Here is a 15266-nt window from a genome sequence, read left to right as displayed (position 1 = left end):
TCGTCTGTCCAAAGGCGTTGACTTCCAATTCACTTCCATTGACATCCAATTTCGCGTGTTGACTGAGCGTGGTGCCTGTGCACAAACTTTCTGTGAACCGCGGCTCACGTGCACAGTGCATACAATGAGACACGAACCTCGCACTTTCATCTTTTCTGACGTATTTTTCATGTTAGGCTAACAATACATTGACACCGTGGCCTATCTGGCCTACGTAATGAGTACTACGTCACCTTGAGACATCGTACGCGACGTCTTGAGCCCATGTAATGATTACAGTGCTTGCGCTGCCTGCTTCGATAGAATCACTACTATGACACCAAACTATCAATTTTAGGCGCACACTGTAATATTTCCGTAACGTTTTGTAAAGTGTTTGGACATTACCAAAAAATTAATAAATTACGGTTAAAAACGCGTTACCGCCTTAGGTTGCGTAACTCGTTATCGTTAGGTAAATAAAGTAACTGACGTCACTTTGTTTTTACTTCATGCACTGAAGCTTTAGACAGTGCATATACGTTGCTGAAACATAGGAGAACAATTTTATTTGACATACAGCAAGCTTTCAGTCATAATACCGACTCAGCGAGAGAATTGTACAAATGATTTTGACTTCAGTAGAATAATTCGTCGAAAGTTGTTTCATAAAGGGTCAAATCTGTTGGATGCCTCCTCTGTTGTACCCCGCAGGGGCGTCTGCGTCAGCAGGCGTTTGGTGCGTTGCGACACCACGTACCCGAGCACACGAGGGTTTGACCCTCCCGCATTTAACCGTGCATGGCTTAGCCGCGTCCGGGGAAAGGGGGTTCCTGGGGGTTGAGCCGATGCTGTGTGCTGGGGGTTGAGCCGACGCCGAGGGACCTCTGGGGTCCCTCGGCGGAGGCACCACTCCCCACTGGCTTCGACGGCACCCCCGGAGTGACCCACCCGGGGGAAATCGGTAGTTGCCTTTTCCTGTCTTCCTCTCCAATCCTCATCTTTCTCTCTTACTTTGAATATTTCCATTTACTATCTTCCATTCTATCTTCCTATTTACTATCTTCCATTCACTACCTATTTTCCAGGTGGCGACGGTTAACCATGTTTATTATATCCAGCCCTGGATATGCATATTAGGTTATACTGGCGGTGTGTAGCTGGCTTCTGCAGGTTTCTAGAAACCTGCAGCGTCCCCGTGTTGGGCTCGATGGTGGGTGGCAACCACCGCTGCGGGACATCCAAGAATCTCTATGGAAGAAGCCTTTGCCTCCTTACCTGGTCACCCTCAGAAAAGAGGGTGCAGCGATGCAACATTTCAGTTTACATTCGAAATCAATGCACCCAAGTATATGTACCATGTTATACATAGCACAGGAACACTGCTTCAAGAAAGATTTTCCCCTTTTTGATGGCAAAGAACTTCATACAAGAACTCGGACCAGCCTACATGTGTTCAAAGATGTCTAGTGGTGATCTACTCATAAAACTGAAAGAGAAAGAGCTAGTTGAAAAGCTTTCAGATGTCAGCCATATCGTTAGTATAGCAGTCACAATTTCACCTCACCGCACATTAAACACGAGGATGGGCGCAATCTTCGAGGAAGACTTCATGAACTTGAGAGTTGAGGAACTCCTTCAGGGTTTGATGGAGCAAGGCATCACAAAAGTCCAAAGAATCATCCTCCGACAAAATGACCAAGAAATTCCCACGAAGCATGTCATTCTTACATTTTCCACCGGCGCTTTGCCCAGTTCTCTTGAGACTGGCTACATCAGGGTCAATGTCAGGCCGTATGTTCCCAATCCGACACGATGCTTTAAGTGTCAAAAGTTTGGTCATGCTTCTCGTTCTCGCAGAGAGAAAGCAACGTTTGCAAAATGCAGCTCCAATGACGACGAATCCGACAACTCTAATTTTTATCCACATTACGTAAACTGCAAAGGTGATCACCCTGCTTACTCACGGTCATGATCCACTTGGAAAAAAGAAAAGTAAGTCATTGCAATCACATTCACAGAAAAAATATCATTTTAAGAAGCTAGGAAACGTCTATCACGCCTACCTGAACTCAGCTATGCCAATGTGGTGCATCAAGGGCAGCGCCACATAGGCTCCACGAGCCTACAGGGTCTACCATCAGTGTCCCATTGCGTTCAAAGGCTCCGAAGACCACGGTCCCACATTTCCATAAGACAACGCGAACATCAAGGCCTGAGGCACGTGCCTCAGCGTCAATCACTCGTTCCTGTAGCGCTTCTGAGAGAGCAATCGAGGTCGACACGAAAACACCTCTGTCATTAACACTGAAGGACCGGCACTCTCTCGAGAGCGCAAAGAGGGATAAACTCCCAGTAACCAGTCCGAAAAAGGATAAGTAACCTGATGGTTACCCTTCTTATCTACAGTCGACATTTGAAAACATTCGTCACCTGTAATTTGTATTATAGACCGATTTCTGTTTAAATAATATTAGTTCTGTTCCCTCGTGGCTTTTATTATACAGTGGAACTGCAGAGGTCTACTGCACAACTTAGGTGAAATAAAATATATAATAAACAGTTTCTTCCCAGTTACCTTTTGTTTGCAGGAAACAATCCTAGGCCCTAAAAGACATAATATGTTTAGAAGTTCTTACCGTCTTTCAGACAGACCGGGACAACACTAGCCGACTTTCTGGAGGAGTTGCTGTTGTCGTGAAAGGCGGCACCCCCACCCGAGAAGTTTCTCTGAATACTCCTTTCGAAGCGGTTGCAATCACTATTCTCTCTTTTAAAACTATAACCGTTAGTTCTTTGTACATACCATCCCACGAAAGTGTAAATCTGAAAGAACTTGAAAAGCTGATTGAACAGCTGCCGGACCCTTTTACACGTATAGGTGATTTGAAAGCCCATTGTACTCTTTGAGGAAGGGGGAAAACTGACCAAGGAGCACAGCTCATAGAAGATTTTATTCTATCTAACAACATCGGCCTTTTAAACTCAGGAGCACCTACTTATTTTTCACCTACATCACGTATATTTAGCTGTCTTCGCTTAGCTTTCTGTTCACCGTCTCTTTTCATTAATTTTAACTGGGAAGTGCTGGACACTCCGCACAACAAATTATTACTTACCTGCCATAATCAAACCGTCATCAACTTTACCCAATACCACCTGCAGGCCGCGTCGTTGGAAAATCCAACAGGCAACCTGGCCGCTTTTCACAGAAACTGCCAAGTTTGAAAAACATTTTTCCGCCGATCTGGATATGCATAAGGTTAATGAAACATTTACTAATTTCATAATCACGGCAGCTGAAAGAGCTATACCCGAATTTAGTGCATAACATCCGAAGAAACTAAACCCGTGGCCGACAGAGGAATGTATGGCAGGAAAAAAATAACGGAATTTGACCACGCCGTCACCCCCGGGAAACCGCGTCTCGATGAGTTGGAGGCAAACAGGGACGCCCCAGTAACATAAAATGAAATCACCAAACACTTTTACTTGGGACGACGTCTCTTTCCGCCTTCGCTCCCCAGACTAAACAGGCCGCAGGCGCTAACGCTACGCTTGTTGCAGACACATACTTATCCGAACCCCACCACCTTACACATCATCTACCCGGACTTTTACCACGACTATGCGTGCCCCTCGTGCGGGGTCACGGCGACACTCGCACACGTGCTCTGAGAGTGCAGAAACGCTCCGCCCGATTCTACCTCCGACAAGTGGGAGAAACCATACGAAGCCCGCTCCTACAATATCAGCAATGGGCCGTCCAGCAGGCTCTCGCAGCAGCCGCCAGGTACTCCCTGTCGGTCCCTGCGTGGGAGATGCCCACTGCGCGCTGACGTGCGTCCTGCAGGATTTTTATTAAAGTTCTTCTAATCCAATCTAATAAGGTCTGGGGCAATCTTCGTAGATACCCAACTTACAACAGCCTAACTAATTTCAAAATCGAAAAAAGTCCATGCACGATACATCCGTAGACAAGCCGAAAAGCACTCTTGGCAGAAATACGTCTCCTCAATTAATAGTTCAGTTACCTCCAAACGCGTGTGAGTACAGGTAAAGACAGTCAAAGGGGATTACTTATCATACGAAATTCCGTTACTTTCAAGTCCTGTACACAAACAACACTCGAAGAACAAGCGAACATTCCGGGGGAACACTTCTACAGAGTATAAAGTTCAGCAAACTTCACGGACACGTTTTTAACATAATAATTCTGCTGAAAAACAAAGGCTACCAACAACAGTTGCGTCCGATCGGTTAACCGTACAATGTTCCACTTACACTCCCATAATTAAATGGTGTATTTTCTGCTGGAAATAAAACTGTAGGTGGCATGCACCGCATCCACTACATCATGCCTGTCCACTTGTCAGAGACCTCTATAAAAGCATTACTAAAATTATTTGACAAGATCTGGGAAACTGGTGTAACGCCAAAAACATGTAAAATGCCATAATTATATTTTTTTCTAAAATGTGGAAAACCCCCAACATTCCCAAGCAGCTACCATCCCATTGCTCTCGCCAGCTGTTTGGCAATGTCATACGAATGTGTTGTGAACACCACACAAATTTTTACCCTCAAAACAGAAAAGCCCTTAAACATACATTCATGTGCGTATAGAAAGGGTTGTTCTACAACTGATGAGCTGTTTCGAGTAGACCATAATATATACAGTGCCTTGTTACACAAACAACACTGCCTAGCTATATATATTTCGAATTAGCGAAGGCATATCACACCACATGGAGATCCGGCATTTTGAGGGAGTTGGCAGACTAAGGAATTCGGGGCAGCATGCTGAAATGCCTTTCTGATTGTATGTCCAGTCTAACATTTCATGTGCGCCTTGGAAAGGTGCTGTCACGTCGATTCACCCAAGAAAACGCTGTGCCTCAGGGCTGCGTTTTAAGTACAACACTCTCTGTCATTAAATTGAGCTCTGTTAACAAAGTCCTACCATCTAACCTTATGCGTTCTCTTTATGCCGATGACGTCCGAATTGCTTTCCGCGCATCTAACATGACAACATGTGAACGGCTGATTCAAATCACTCTAAACAAATTGACACAATGGGCTAATGAAAACGGCTTCCGTTTTTCCTCGGCAAGAACCGTTGCCTTGACATTTTCTCAGAAGACGGACTTACAACCGGACCCCTACTTGAAACTAAATGAAATAGTAATACCAGTTCAAAAAGAACACTAGTTTTTTGGTGTCCTATTCCACACAAAGATAAATTTTCTCACTCGCTGAAGTAACCTAAACGTTAAAACAAATACCTCAGTCAAGGTCCTGAAAGTCCTGTCCCGGGAGTTGTGGGGTCCTGACTGTACATGCCTTCTATATATTTATCGTTCTTTGGTACGTAGCATATTATACTACGGTTGCATAACATATGGGTCAGCCAGACAGTCGCACCTTAAGCGGTTAGATCCCGTGCACAATAAAGGGCTACGCTTAGCAACTGGTGCGTACAGGACCTCGCCTATTCCCAGTTTGCATTCCGACTGTAACGAGCCGTCTTTCCATCACAGAAGAGAGCAACTAATGTTGACATGCGTTGACATGAGTTGACAACTTTTTTTACGTGCTGCTGAAAGTCTATGAGAACTATAGTGTACATAAATTCATGGATTAGAAAGCTTGCATGATTAACTTATGATACAGCTATATTGGGTGTCCTATGTTCTCTATTTGCAATCGCGTTTGCCCCCTATTCATAGAGAGATCGCTGTGGTCAAAGGTGGTGGGCGTGATTTAGCACCCCTCTCTCTTGCTCGCTGAACGCCGAGTGGGTCGCTAAATTTAGCTCCAATTGCGTCCTGTATGGCATGGCAAAGGCACCTTCTGTGCATTAGAAACCCGCATGACTGAGAAGTGCCTTCCCTCCCCTAAACCGCAACACCAAAGTAAGACACGTGGGTAGTACGATTGCAGTGATGTAAGCGCTGTTATTATTACATGCGTTCGTCACATCACGTGTAACGTTACATGTGGTTTTACCGTGCGACCCCCCTCCCTATGCAGACCGAAATTACAGACGCCTCAGGTGAAAAAAAAATATATAGTTTGGCCTTTTACGTGCCGAAATCACGATATAATTATGTAACACGCCGGAGTGGGGGATTAACTTTCACCACCTGAGGTATTTCCAACATGCATTTAAATCTGACTACATCACTGTTTTTACGTTTTGCCCCCATCGAAATGCGGACACCGCGCCACGGGTCGAACGCTCGTCATCGAACTGAGCAGCGCAACTCCATAGCCACTGGACTATAACGCGGCATATGCGTACGTGCATGTAATTGTATTCAAGACAGCTGCAAGTTGTCGCTTTGCCGTCGCCAGGCATGATATGGAGGCCGTGACCGGCAGCCTGAAGGCCACGCATGGAACAGCGGCATCATAATTTTTTCTTTTCATTTTTGGCCTTCACTAAATAAAGTTTGTACCACCACTACCACCTCTCGGCTAAGCCGACCAGATGCTCCAGCAAATAGCCTATGCAATGCAAAGGCTCAGAAAGGGGCGCTAACATAATTCAACCTCAAACTAATCGAGCCCCAAGTTAAGTAAACGCCTGAAATAAAGTATGGTCTCGGTTCTGCGTTTCTTCACACAAGTTGTAAGTAACAAAAAAAAAATCAAGCCCGCCGGATCTCCATATCCTTCTCGTTCTTGTGGTTTCTTATGTTTCGTGTGGTAGAAATGAATGCTCGGAGCAGAGCTAACGCGAACGCTATTGTCATGAAATTTGCCGCAGCAGCCATTGTATGGCCCGCTGTTACGTCGATTGTGAAACCGCGAGCTGTTATTCTCAGCGCGCGCATATATGCATGAGATGTCCTGATGGCTGTGGCCGGTGAGATATAATAACTACAGTCTTTTTTATTATTATATGGTACTTAAGACATGTCATCGCCTTTAGTTGGCGCCGGCTACTCCTTTTCACGCAGAGATTAAAAAGATAGCATAACGCATTAAAACTAAAGCTCAACTCTTAATCACAAAGTTCAGTCCCATAAGTACACTAATGCCACACTAGAACTGAAAGTCAACTCAGAAACAAAGCAACGCAAAGTCCGGTAACATAACTTCACTGAAATCGGATATGTAAGAAAGTACGGATTAGCTTCAAATGAAGGTACATTAATCCCGGCATTGAATCGGACAGAGTCGGGTTAAAAAGATCCCCTAGAATGAGCTTATCGCATTTAAATACTCTACTCAATAGTTTCCGAGAATATTGCTCGCTTCTAGAAATCTTTGAAGGGCAGGTAACGTTCGTCTTTCCGTGAGTATGTTGGCCGTGAACCTAAGAACTTGCTGAGGCTGAAGGGCCTGCGATGTAATGTCGCTAAACCACGTGCTCAGCGTTGTCTGTGTGTGTAGTGTCGTGGAGATTCTACCAGAAGACGCTGTACATCCTCATCTGCGTGGCCACAAGTGCATTCCGGACTGCCATCTCTTGAAATTTCCTGTAGGAAGGGTTTCATGTACGTGGTACCGAGCCGCAGACGGTGAACGAGCATTTCAAAGGCTCTGCTTGCATCTAATGTGGACGGGATGTTACATTGAAGCGATGGGTCAATGGTTAAAACACGTTGGCGGGCTAGCTGGTTAGAATCCATGGTAGAGTGTATAAGCGCGACTGGACGAGGACGTAGAAAGAAACAGATACACAGACACAGCGCTTCACTTTCAACTATAGATTTTATTTTCGCACGCATCGATAAATATATACCGTGTGAGCGGAAACAAACGTAACAGCAAAACAGAACATTGAGTGGTGCATATCGTTGAACCGAACACGTGTGCAAGGCAAGGGAAAATAAAATCTATAGTTGAAAGTGAAGCGCTGTGTCTGTGTATCTGTTTCTTTCTACGTATTCGTCCAGTCGCGCTTATACACTATACCATGGATGGGTCAATGTTAAGTAAATCTGAAGATTTCGAGTTCTGACGAAACCATGAGGCTTCGCAACCAACTAATTTGCTATCGCAATCGATGCTTCACCTTTCGGGCGAAACTGTGAACTTTTAAATATATTTTTAACTAGACGTTTTATTTATTATTTTGATCATGAATGCTCTTGCTGATGGACCCTCTAGTTAGCCTGGGTGTGCATGTGTGTGTGTGTGTGTGTGTGTGTGTGTGTGTGTGTGTGTGTGTGTGTGTGTGTGTGTGTGTGTGTGTGTGTGTGTGTGTGTGTGTGTGTGTGTGTGTGTGTGTGTGTGTGTGTGTGTGTGTGTGTGTGTGTGTGTGTGTGTGTGTGTGTGTGCGTGTGTGTGTGTGTGTGTCGTTCCAAAAAAAATAATAACTGAGGCTGCGAGTGAGCGCTTGTGTGTTAGCGTTGCAGTGTGTCTCGTTTGCTGTGCGCGCTGCACTTTCCTAATGTTAGAGTGGGTGTCATGTTCTAACGTCAGTGCAACCAACTTCCGAAGCCAGTTTTCCAGTTTCCCTCTAACTTGGATAATAAATTTTTCTAGATTGTCCTAAATTTTTGCAAAATATAGTTGTTAATCTGTTTACCAATATAATTTCTGGACCGATAATCCTTTTCTAACTTGAAGATAGGCAAGGAATTTATAGTTTTAATTATTTCCAACCTTGCTTTGAATAGTCAAATTATTCAGTCTCTGCACTCAAGATGCAATGGTTTCGCAGTGTAAGCTGTTGGGCTAACAAGAACGCCTACTGCTTCAGCGATATTCACGAGAAAAAACTCAAGATGTTCATGCTTAGTTTTTGTACAAACTTGCTTTGCCCGTATTTCAAGGTACCGAGATTACGCAGAAAATTATCCCAACTTAAACGAAGTTAGGTACGGGACCTCCCTATAGAAAGTGTAACGAGGTCAAATGAGCGCGCCACTTCGCGGCATCATTAAAAAAACACGTGAATAAGTATTTTTTTCCGGCTGTACAGCATGCAAAAATGCACGACACGTGTCGTGCATTTGCAGCGAAGCACGCAGATATGCGGCGGATTTTTATTTTTTCTCCAAAGCAAAACTTTTCCAAACACATGACCACTGGGACTCTGTGCAAGGTTGCTCTGCCTATGGGCAGTTCGCAGTAAATATTAGTATACGCGTGCATAGATGGCTGTTTGGCGCTAAGACCGCATTATAGTGATTATCATTACGTATATGAGATTAGTCCGTGCTGCTTCGCTTGGCGTTGCAGCATACGTTTGTTTCGCCGGTTACAGATAAATACTTCCTTCGCAATGCGCACACAAGGATAACACAGCTAGAGGTACGAATGGCAGTAGCAGTATACTTCGTGACAGAGCACAGGACATCCGCACCCGTTTTGCTGGCGAGATGTGTCCACTCCGTGGTAGTACGATCAAAAGTCATACTTTTCATGCTAATGCGAAGTTAACTAGGGGTGATTGAAATCAAAACATGCCATCACGGGAGTCGTTGCACTGTTTCAATGTCAGCGTGAAATGTTCCATGATTTGGACGAATTTCTCTTTTCACCTAAGCAAGGCTTGAATCCCTAGATCTAGAGACATTTCCCTACATTTAGCAGCACTGGTTTTTCTGTACGTTCTAAAGGTTTATGGTTACTTGTATTGTTGTGTTTTCTCTTGTCTTAAATGCAAATTAACTGAAGTGTATGCCCTACCTAACTTCACATTTGTAAGCTGCAAGTAACTAAACATGCGACCTTTACTGAAGTTGCCGAACGGAGAAGGCACGCGATCGACAACACGCGGTGATGGCCAGCCCGGGTGGCGATTATAATGCTCCTGTACACTCTCATTTCAGATAGGCTGAACGTCAAGAGACCGGAAGAAAGTGGTGTAGACTAGATACCAAACAGGTGTAGGCGGTGGTCTAGCTGAGATTAAAAAGCAAAAAAATAGAGTGTGGCGGATCATATCATGCGTAGGTCAGATAACCAGCGGTCTCTTGATTCGCAGTCAAACTTCTCGGAGGTGGAGTGTTGATGAACGCCCTCCTCGCGGTCAGCACCGTCCTCAGCACAAACATGGCCCGGAGTTCACCGTCCTGCGCTCTGCCAGTGTTCCTCGTCAAGCTCTCCGAGTTCGTGGTGCACCGGCTGCCCTGTCCCTGTCCTGCAGGTCGACCTGGCGTTGGCGATGGCGGTGTGCAGAACAAGTGCTACAACAACGCCGTGGCCCGCGAGTGGTACGCGGCGGCTCGCGCTCTGGACCGTGCCCTCGGCCTCGTCTTCGCGGCTGCTTACGTCGTCCTCTGCCTGTGACGCTCCCATGTTCTGTCACTGTAACTTGGAACGCTAACAAGCCGAAACCGACCAGAGTGCGTTGGGTTGTTCGCCGACTCGCTTGCATTCGGCAGTAATAGCCGCCTAATTATAGCTTCCAGTACGTACCCCTTTGAGCATTGTGCTAAGGAACGCCCAAATCGCTTTTAAGACTCCGCGACTTACGTGTTTACATGCACAGGCTGTGCATAAGTATGTTAAATGAGTCTAAATGTTGCACGGGAAAGCTGCTCATTATACGTTTTAAGGGGATCGACACTATAGAGAAAAGGATTTTTTGACTGTACTAGTAAAATACCTTACAATAATAGCAAAAAACTCACAATTGCCGTGAAAAAAAAGTTTGCTTAGCCAGAAAAGACCAAAAACTAAAAGAACGTTGAATGTTTCGGCTTGTCGTTGAATTCGCGCATTGACAATATGAATTTAGACGGCGTCTATGCCTAGCGTCTAGCTGCTGGAACTTAATCAACTGTTTGTCGGCAAAGTTGCACCAAATTGCAACCAAGGACAGTATTTAGCAGGTTTCTAGAACTGATTGCTCCACTGTTGAACTGTAGAACTGTTGCGTGCGATAAGATTGATAGCTAATGTTCCGTGGAATGCTCACACCAGAGAATATTTCAGGCAGTTCAATATTTTAAGAATAACTACCTTGTATGTGTTCAAACTGCTGTGCATTTACAAAACTGCTGTAGTAACGAACAATAACCTTATGCTAACAATGTTTCAGCTAGTACGTCATGAACCTACATATGATGTACGTCACTCTATATCATGGGTCCTACCGTTAAGTCGCACCAAATACCGCACACAATCTTTATCGTACAATCTGCCTAGCTACCTAAATGTTCTCGAAGATAATCGTTTTTCTCTTAGGTTGCTTTCTATACAAACTTTAATGGAATTGGCAAATCTTTTCGTGCCTTCGAACGAATAGCTCACCGACACAATTACATAACAAGAAGTTGAGTTTCAGCACAAAATAAAAAATTTAACCACTGACCTTCCGTTCCTCTTTTAATAAGCAACGTATTATTAGGAAAATAACAAAACAACTTGGAGGACGCTTAAGCTTCGCCTTTTAGATTGGAACATGGTAGCATTTATCAGTACATGCCTCTAACACACTTTATTTAGCTAAACACAACAGCCCACTCACTAGGCCCCCTAGTATCCACACCTTGCCCCCGCAGCCACTAAGATATACCTCAAACGGCAGCTGGAAAAGGGGTCTGTGCTTGAGTTTCCGCGTAACAGAATTATGTTTTCTCGCATATTCAAATTACAGTCATGTCTGTAGGTTGTGTGTAAGTAGTACTTTACAAATTTTCTGACGCGTTTTACTTTGATAACTTCAATTAGTTTGGCAACGCCTATGCGCCACGGAGGGTCTGCGTGGTTCGGGATGATTTTTCTCTAAAGGACACACAACACTGCCGACGCCGACATCGGACTTTCTGCGCCACGGGATCCTTAACGCTGTCGCCTTAAAAGAAGCTTAGCATGCATACCTCTCTCTTACTCTCGGAACGACCAGTGAGAGGCAGAATTTAGCTCCGATTTCGCCCTGCACGGCACGACAATGGTGCCCTATGTGTACTGGACACATGCATGAGTGAGAAACGCCTCCTCTCCCCTAAACAACGGCACCGAAGTAAGGCAAGCACTATTACTATTATTATGTCATATTGTTATTTTCACTATTACTGTAGTGTTCATGTCATCGCGTGTAACATTACATGCGATTTTACCATGCGAGCCCCTATGCTGACTGAAATCAAAGGCGCCTCTAGTAAAAAAAATTTCGCCTTTTACATGCCAAAGCCACGATATCATTATGTGTCACGCTGTAGTCCGGTATTAACTTTGACCACCTGAGGTTCTTTCAACGTGCATTTAAATCTGCTTATATGGCTGTTTATAGGTTTTGCGCCCATAGAAGTGCGCACTCTGTGGCAGAGGTCGAACCCTCGACCTCGAGCTCAGCAGCGCAACTCTGTAGCTACTGGGCTATACCGCGGCATACGTGTACGTGCATGTAATTGTATTCAAGGCAGCTGCAAGTTGTCGCGCTCTCGGCTAAGCGGACCAGATTGTCCCGCAAATATTAGCTTATGCAATGCGAAGGCTCAGAAAGCGGCGCTAACACAATTCAACCTAAAAATAATCGCGCCCCAAGTTAAGTAAACGTCCTGAAATAAAGTATGGTCTTGATTCTGCGGCTCTTCGCAAAGCAGATCCGTTATAGGTTGTAAGTAAAAAAAAATCAAGCCCCCTGGATCTCTTTATCCTTCTCGCTCATGTAGCTTCTTATATTTCATGTGTTAGAAATGAATGCTCGAAGCGGAGCTAACGCGAATGCTATTGTCATGAAATTTTCCGCAGCAGTCATTGTGACGTCAACTGTGACGTCAACTGTGGCACCGCGAGTTGTTAACTCTCAGCGCGCGCATGTGCATGAGATGCCCGGATCGCTGTTGCCGACCAGATAGAATAACTACAGTTATTGTGGCGACTACGCAGACCGCTACGCCGACAGTTCCCGTGTTATGTAGAACTCCTACTGCGCGCATTAAACTGGAAAAACACGATAGCGGCGGGTTTTTTCTTGAACGGTGTGTCCAGTGTCGGCAAGCCGGTGGACCACGTGTTTTCAAGACGACCCCCAAAACAAGCGTCTCGTTACAAATGGCGACGCTAAGCCTATATCGCGGGGGACGGCGGTGCATCAATAATAGCCGCCGAATCTCACAAAATCGAGTAGACCTTACCGAACTTGACGTCTCCATAACCTTGTTTACGCCGTACTTTATATGGAATCCGTTCCCCTAAGACATTTTCAGGAAAGCAAGTTCAAGGTCAAATATACGTTCTCGCAACTTCAAGGTCAAGAACGTTTCTGTACGCTTTCTGCAACCTACGAAATCTCACCTCGTACCCAGGCGTTGTACAATGCATGGCTAGGGAAGACGAGAATGCAATCTTCCTGTATAATTTAATAAATGATGTCAAAGCGTCTTGCATGTAGAAACTCAATATTAATTTCAGAAAAGGCTTTGAGGCACAGTGAGAAACGGGCGTTTCAGGAAATTACGCCCTCTTTTTCAGTATTTTGCTTTTCCCTAGAGATGGTTCGTTAGTTTGTTGGTTAATCAGTTACAGGGCTCGTAACAGGCAATGCCACTTTCTGTCTCCTCTATGGGCTTTTGAAATGTGAAAACTATGCCGATTAAAATTAATCTGTTTCTGCTGCCTATCAGGCACTGCCGCTCGAGTCGCTTGTGGCTTTGGTAAGCCTCATTTGAAGTTTCCTTGTGACATTGTGCAATAAAGTATTATTATTATTATTATTATTATTATTATTATTATTATTATTATTATTATTATTATTATTATTATTATTATTATTATTATTATTATTATTATTATTATTATTATTATTATTATTATTATTATTATTATTCGTGGTAGTAGTAGTAGTAGTAGTAGTAGTAGTATCTGGTATATATATTATGCGGAAAGTATTGCATAAATACCAAGCAGGTTGAAAACAGGCTTGAAGAGACGCGCGCAAAAAAAGCAACAGCACCGTGCTTTTTGAGAGACAGACGCAAGGGACGTAGAATAGGAAAAGAGCAGCCTTATGTCACGGCATCTTGCGCTTAATTTGTAGGCTCGCGCAGGCTACGACTCACTCACTGCGAAAGCAGGAGAATCTCACCGCGGACGCCACCGTCTTCTCAACAATAGGTTCATTGCGATGCCAAAATACCCACAGACGCCGCAACACGCATATTGTGTGTGGTGTGGAAAGCCTTCCAGAAATTACCACAGGCACTCGCGTTGTGTAAATTTGTTAGCACTGAACAAGTTTTGCTGACGCTCGTTTATAACACTCTAAATGTGTTGCTACGATGTCAGTGTCAAAATTTGGCAATAAAAGAAAAAAAAACGGCTGGATATCATGTGCTTTTCCATTAGCTGATATGTAAGCCTATGCGGACTATTTATATGCGGACATTATTTGTTATTAATTGTTTGATGGCGCAAAACAGAAATGCACTTCCTGGCGTATATTCATGCCTCAAACGCCTTGCAGTACAAGTCGGCTTTGCGGGGCTTGAATTGACTGATGAGCAAGCAATGCAATGGCGGTGGTGGGCAAAGCGTTTATATATATATATATATATATATATATATATATATATATATATATATATATATATATATATATATATATATATATATATAAACGAGAAGCAAGGGGTTAGCAGAGGGGCCCGATTTTTATTAGTCACATCATAACAAGCCAACAAACACTGACACCAAAGACAACATGGGGGAAATTACATGTGCTTAATAAATGATATAAAATTATGTCATTTGGTATGCACAAGTAATTTCCCCTATGTTGTCCTTGGTGTCAGTGTTTGTTGGCTTGTTATGATATGACTATATATATATATAACAAATGTACACCACTGCGCGTCACCAAAACATGAATGAGACACCGATCAGGTTTCCCCAGAATTACTGCGATTGCTAAGACATTAGTTCTGCCTTAGTCAAGGTCAAAGACGGAATGTTGACGCAAGGCGCACCACCATTCGCTGCGATAGCAGCAGCCTCAAACATTTCACGTGCACGAGCGTCATTGTAGGGTTTGCGGATGGATGGATGTATGCAAAACTTTATTTGGTCCTGAAAGTAGTGATAATTAACCACTAAAGGGCTGTTCTTACGTCAGGACTGGAAGGCTAAGCCTCGCGGCCACGTCGTGAGCCTGCTGGACAGCCCAGAATTGTCCATCCACGTCCGGGCTGCGAAGTTCAGCCCGGACCTGGATAGCGCACCGTCAAATGTCTGGCCCTTCAGTACGGCACACGTCACATTCCCTGTAGTCATAGAGTCGCCGCCAGGAAACTCAACCTTCCGGTTCCGTCGTGGGAGACGCCCACTCCATGAAGTTGATTTCCTTCCTTCCATAGAGTTACCTACAGTATACTAGACAG

The 15266-nt window shown here is 44.4% G+C and overlaps 1 protein-coding gene across 1 annotated transcript in view; it reads left to right on the top strand.

The window, feature by feature from the left end:
- Nucleotides 1-13667, top strand: part of LOC142557582 (neuronal acetylcholine receptor subunit beta-4-like) — a 108177-nt gene extending 94510 nt beyond the window's left edge. Inside the window, exon 8 of the mRNA XM_075669540.1 lies at nucleotides 9926-13667. Within this exon, the coding sequence (XP_075525655.1) occupies nucleotides 9926-10230 (305 nt within the window). The 3' untranslated portion in view covers nucleotides 10231-13667. The remainder of the gene's footprint in view (nucleotides 1-9925) is intronic.
- Nucleotides 13668-15266: the final 1599 nt, after the last annotated feature.

This window comes from Dermacentor variabilis, chromosome 9 (assembly GCF_050947875.1).
Source record: "Dermacentor variabilis isolate Ectoservices chromosome 9, ASM5094787v1, whole genome shotgun sequence".
NCBI classification, from domain to species: domain Eukaryota; kingdom Metazoa; phylum Arthropoda; class Arachnida; order Ixodida; family Ixodidae; genus Dermacentor; species Dermacentor variabilis.
The sequence above is the reverse complement of the archived record's forward strand: the minus strand, read 5'-3'. Positions and strand labels throughout refer to the sequence as shown.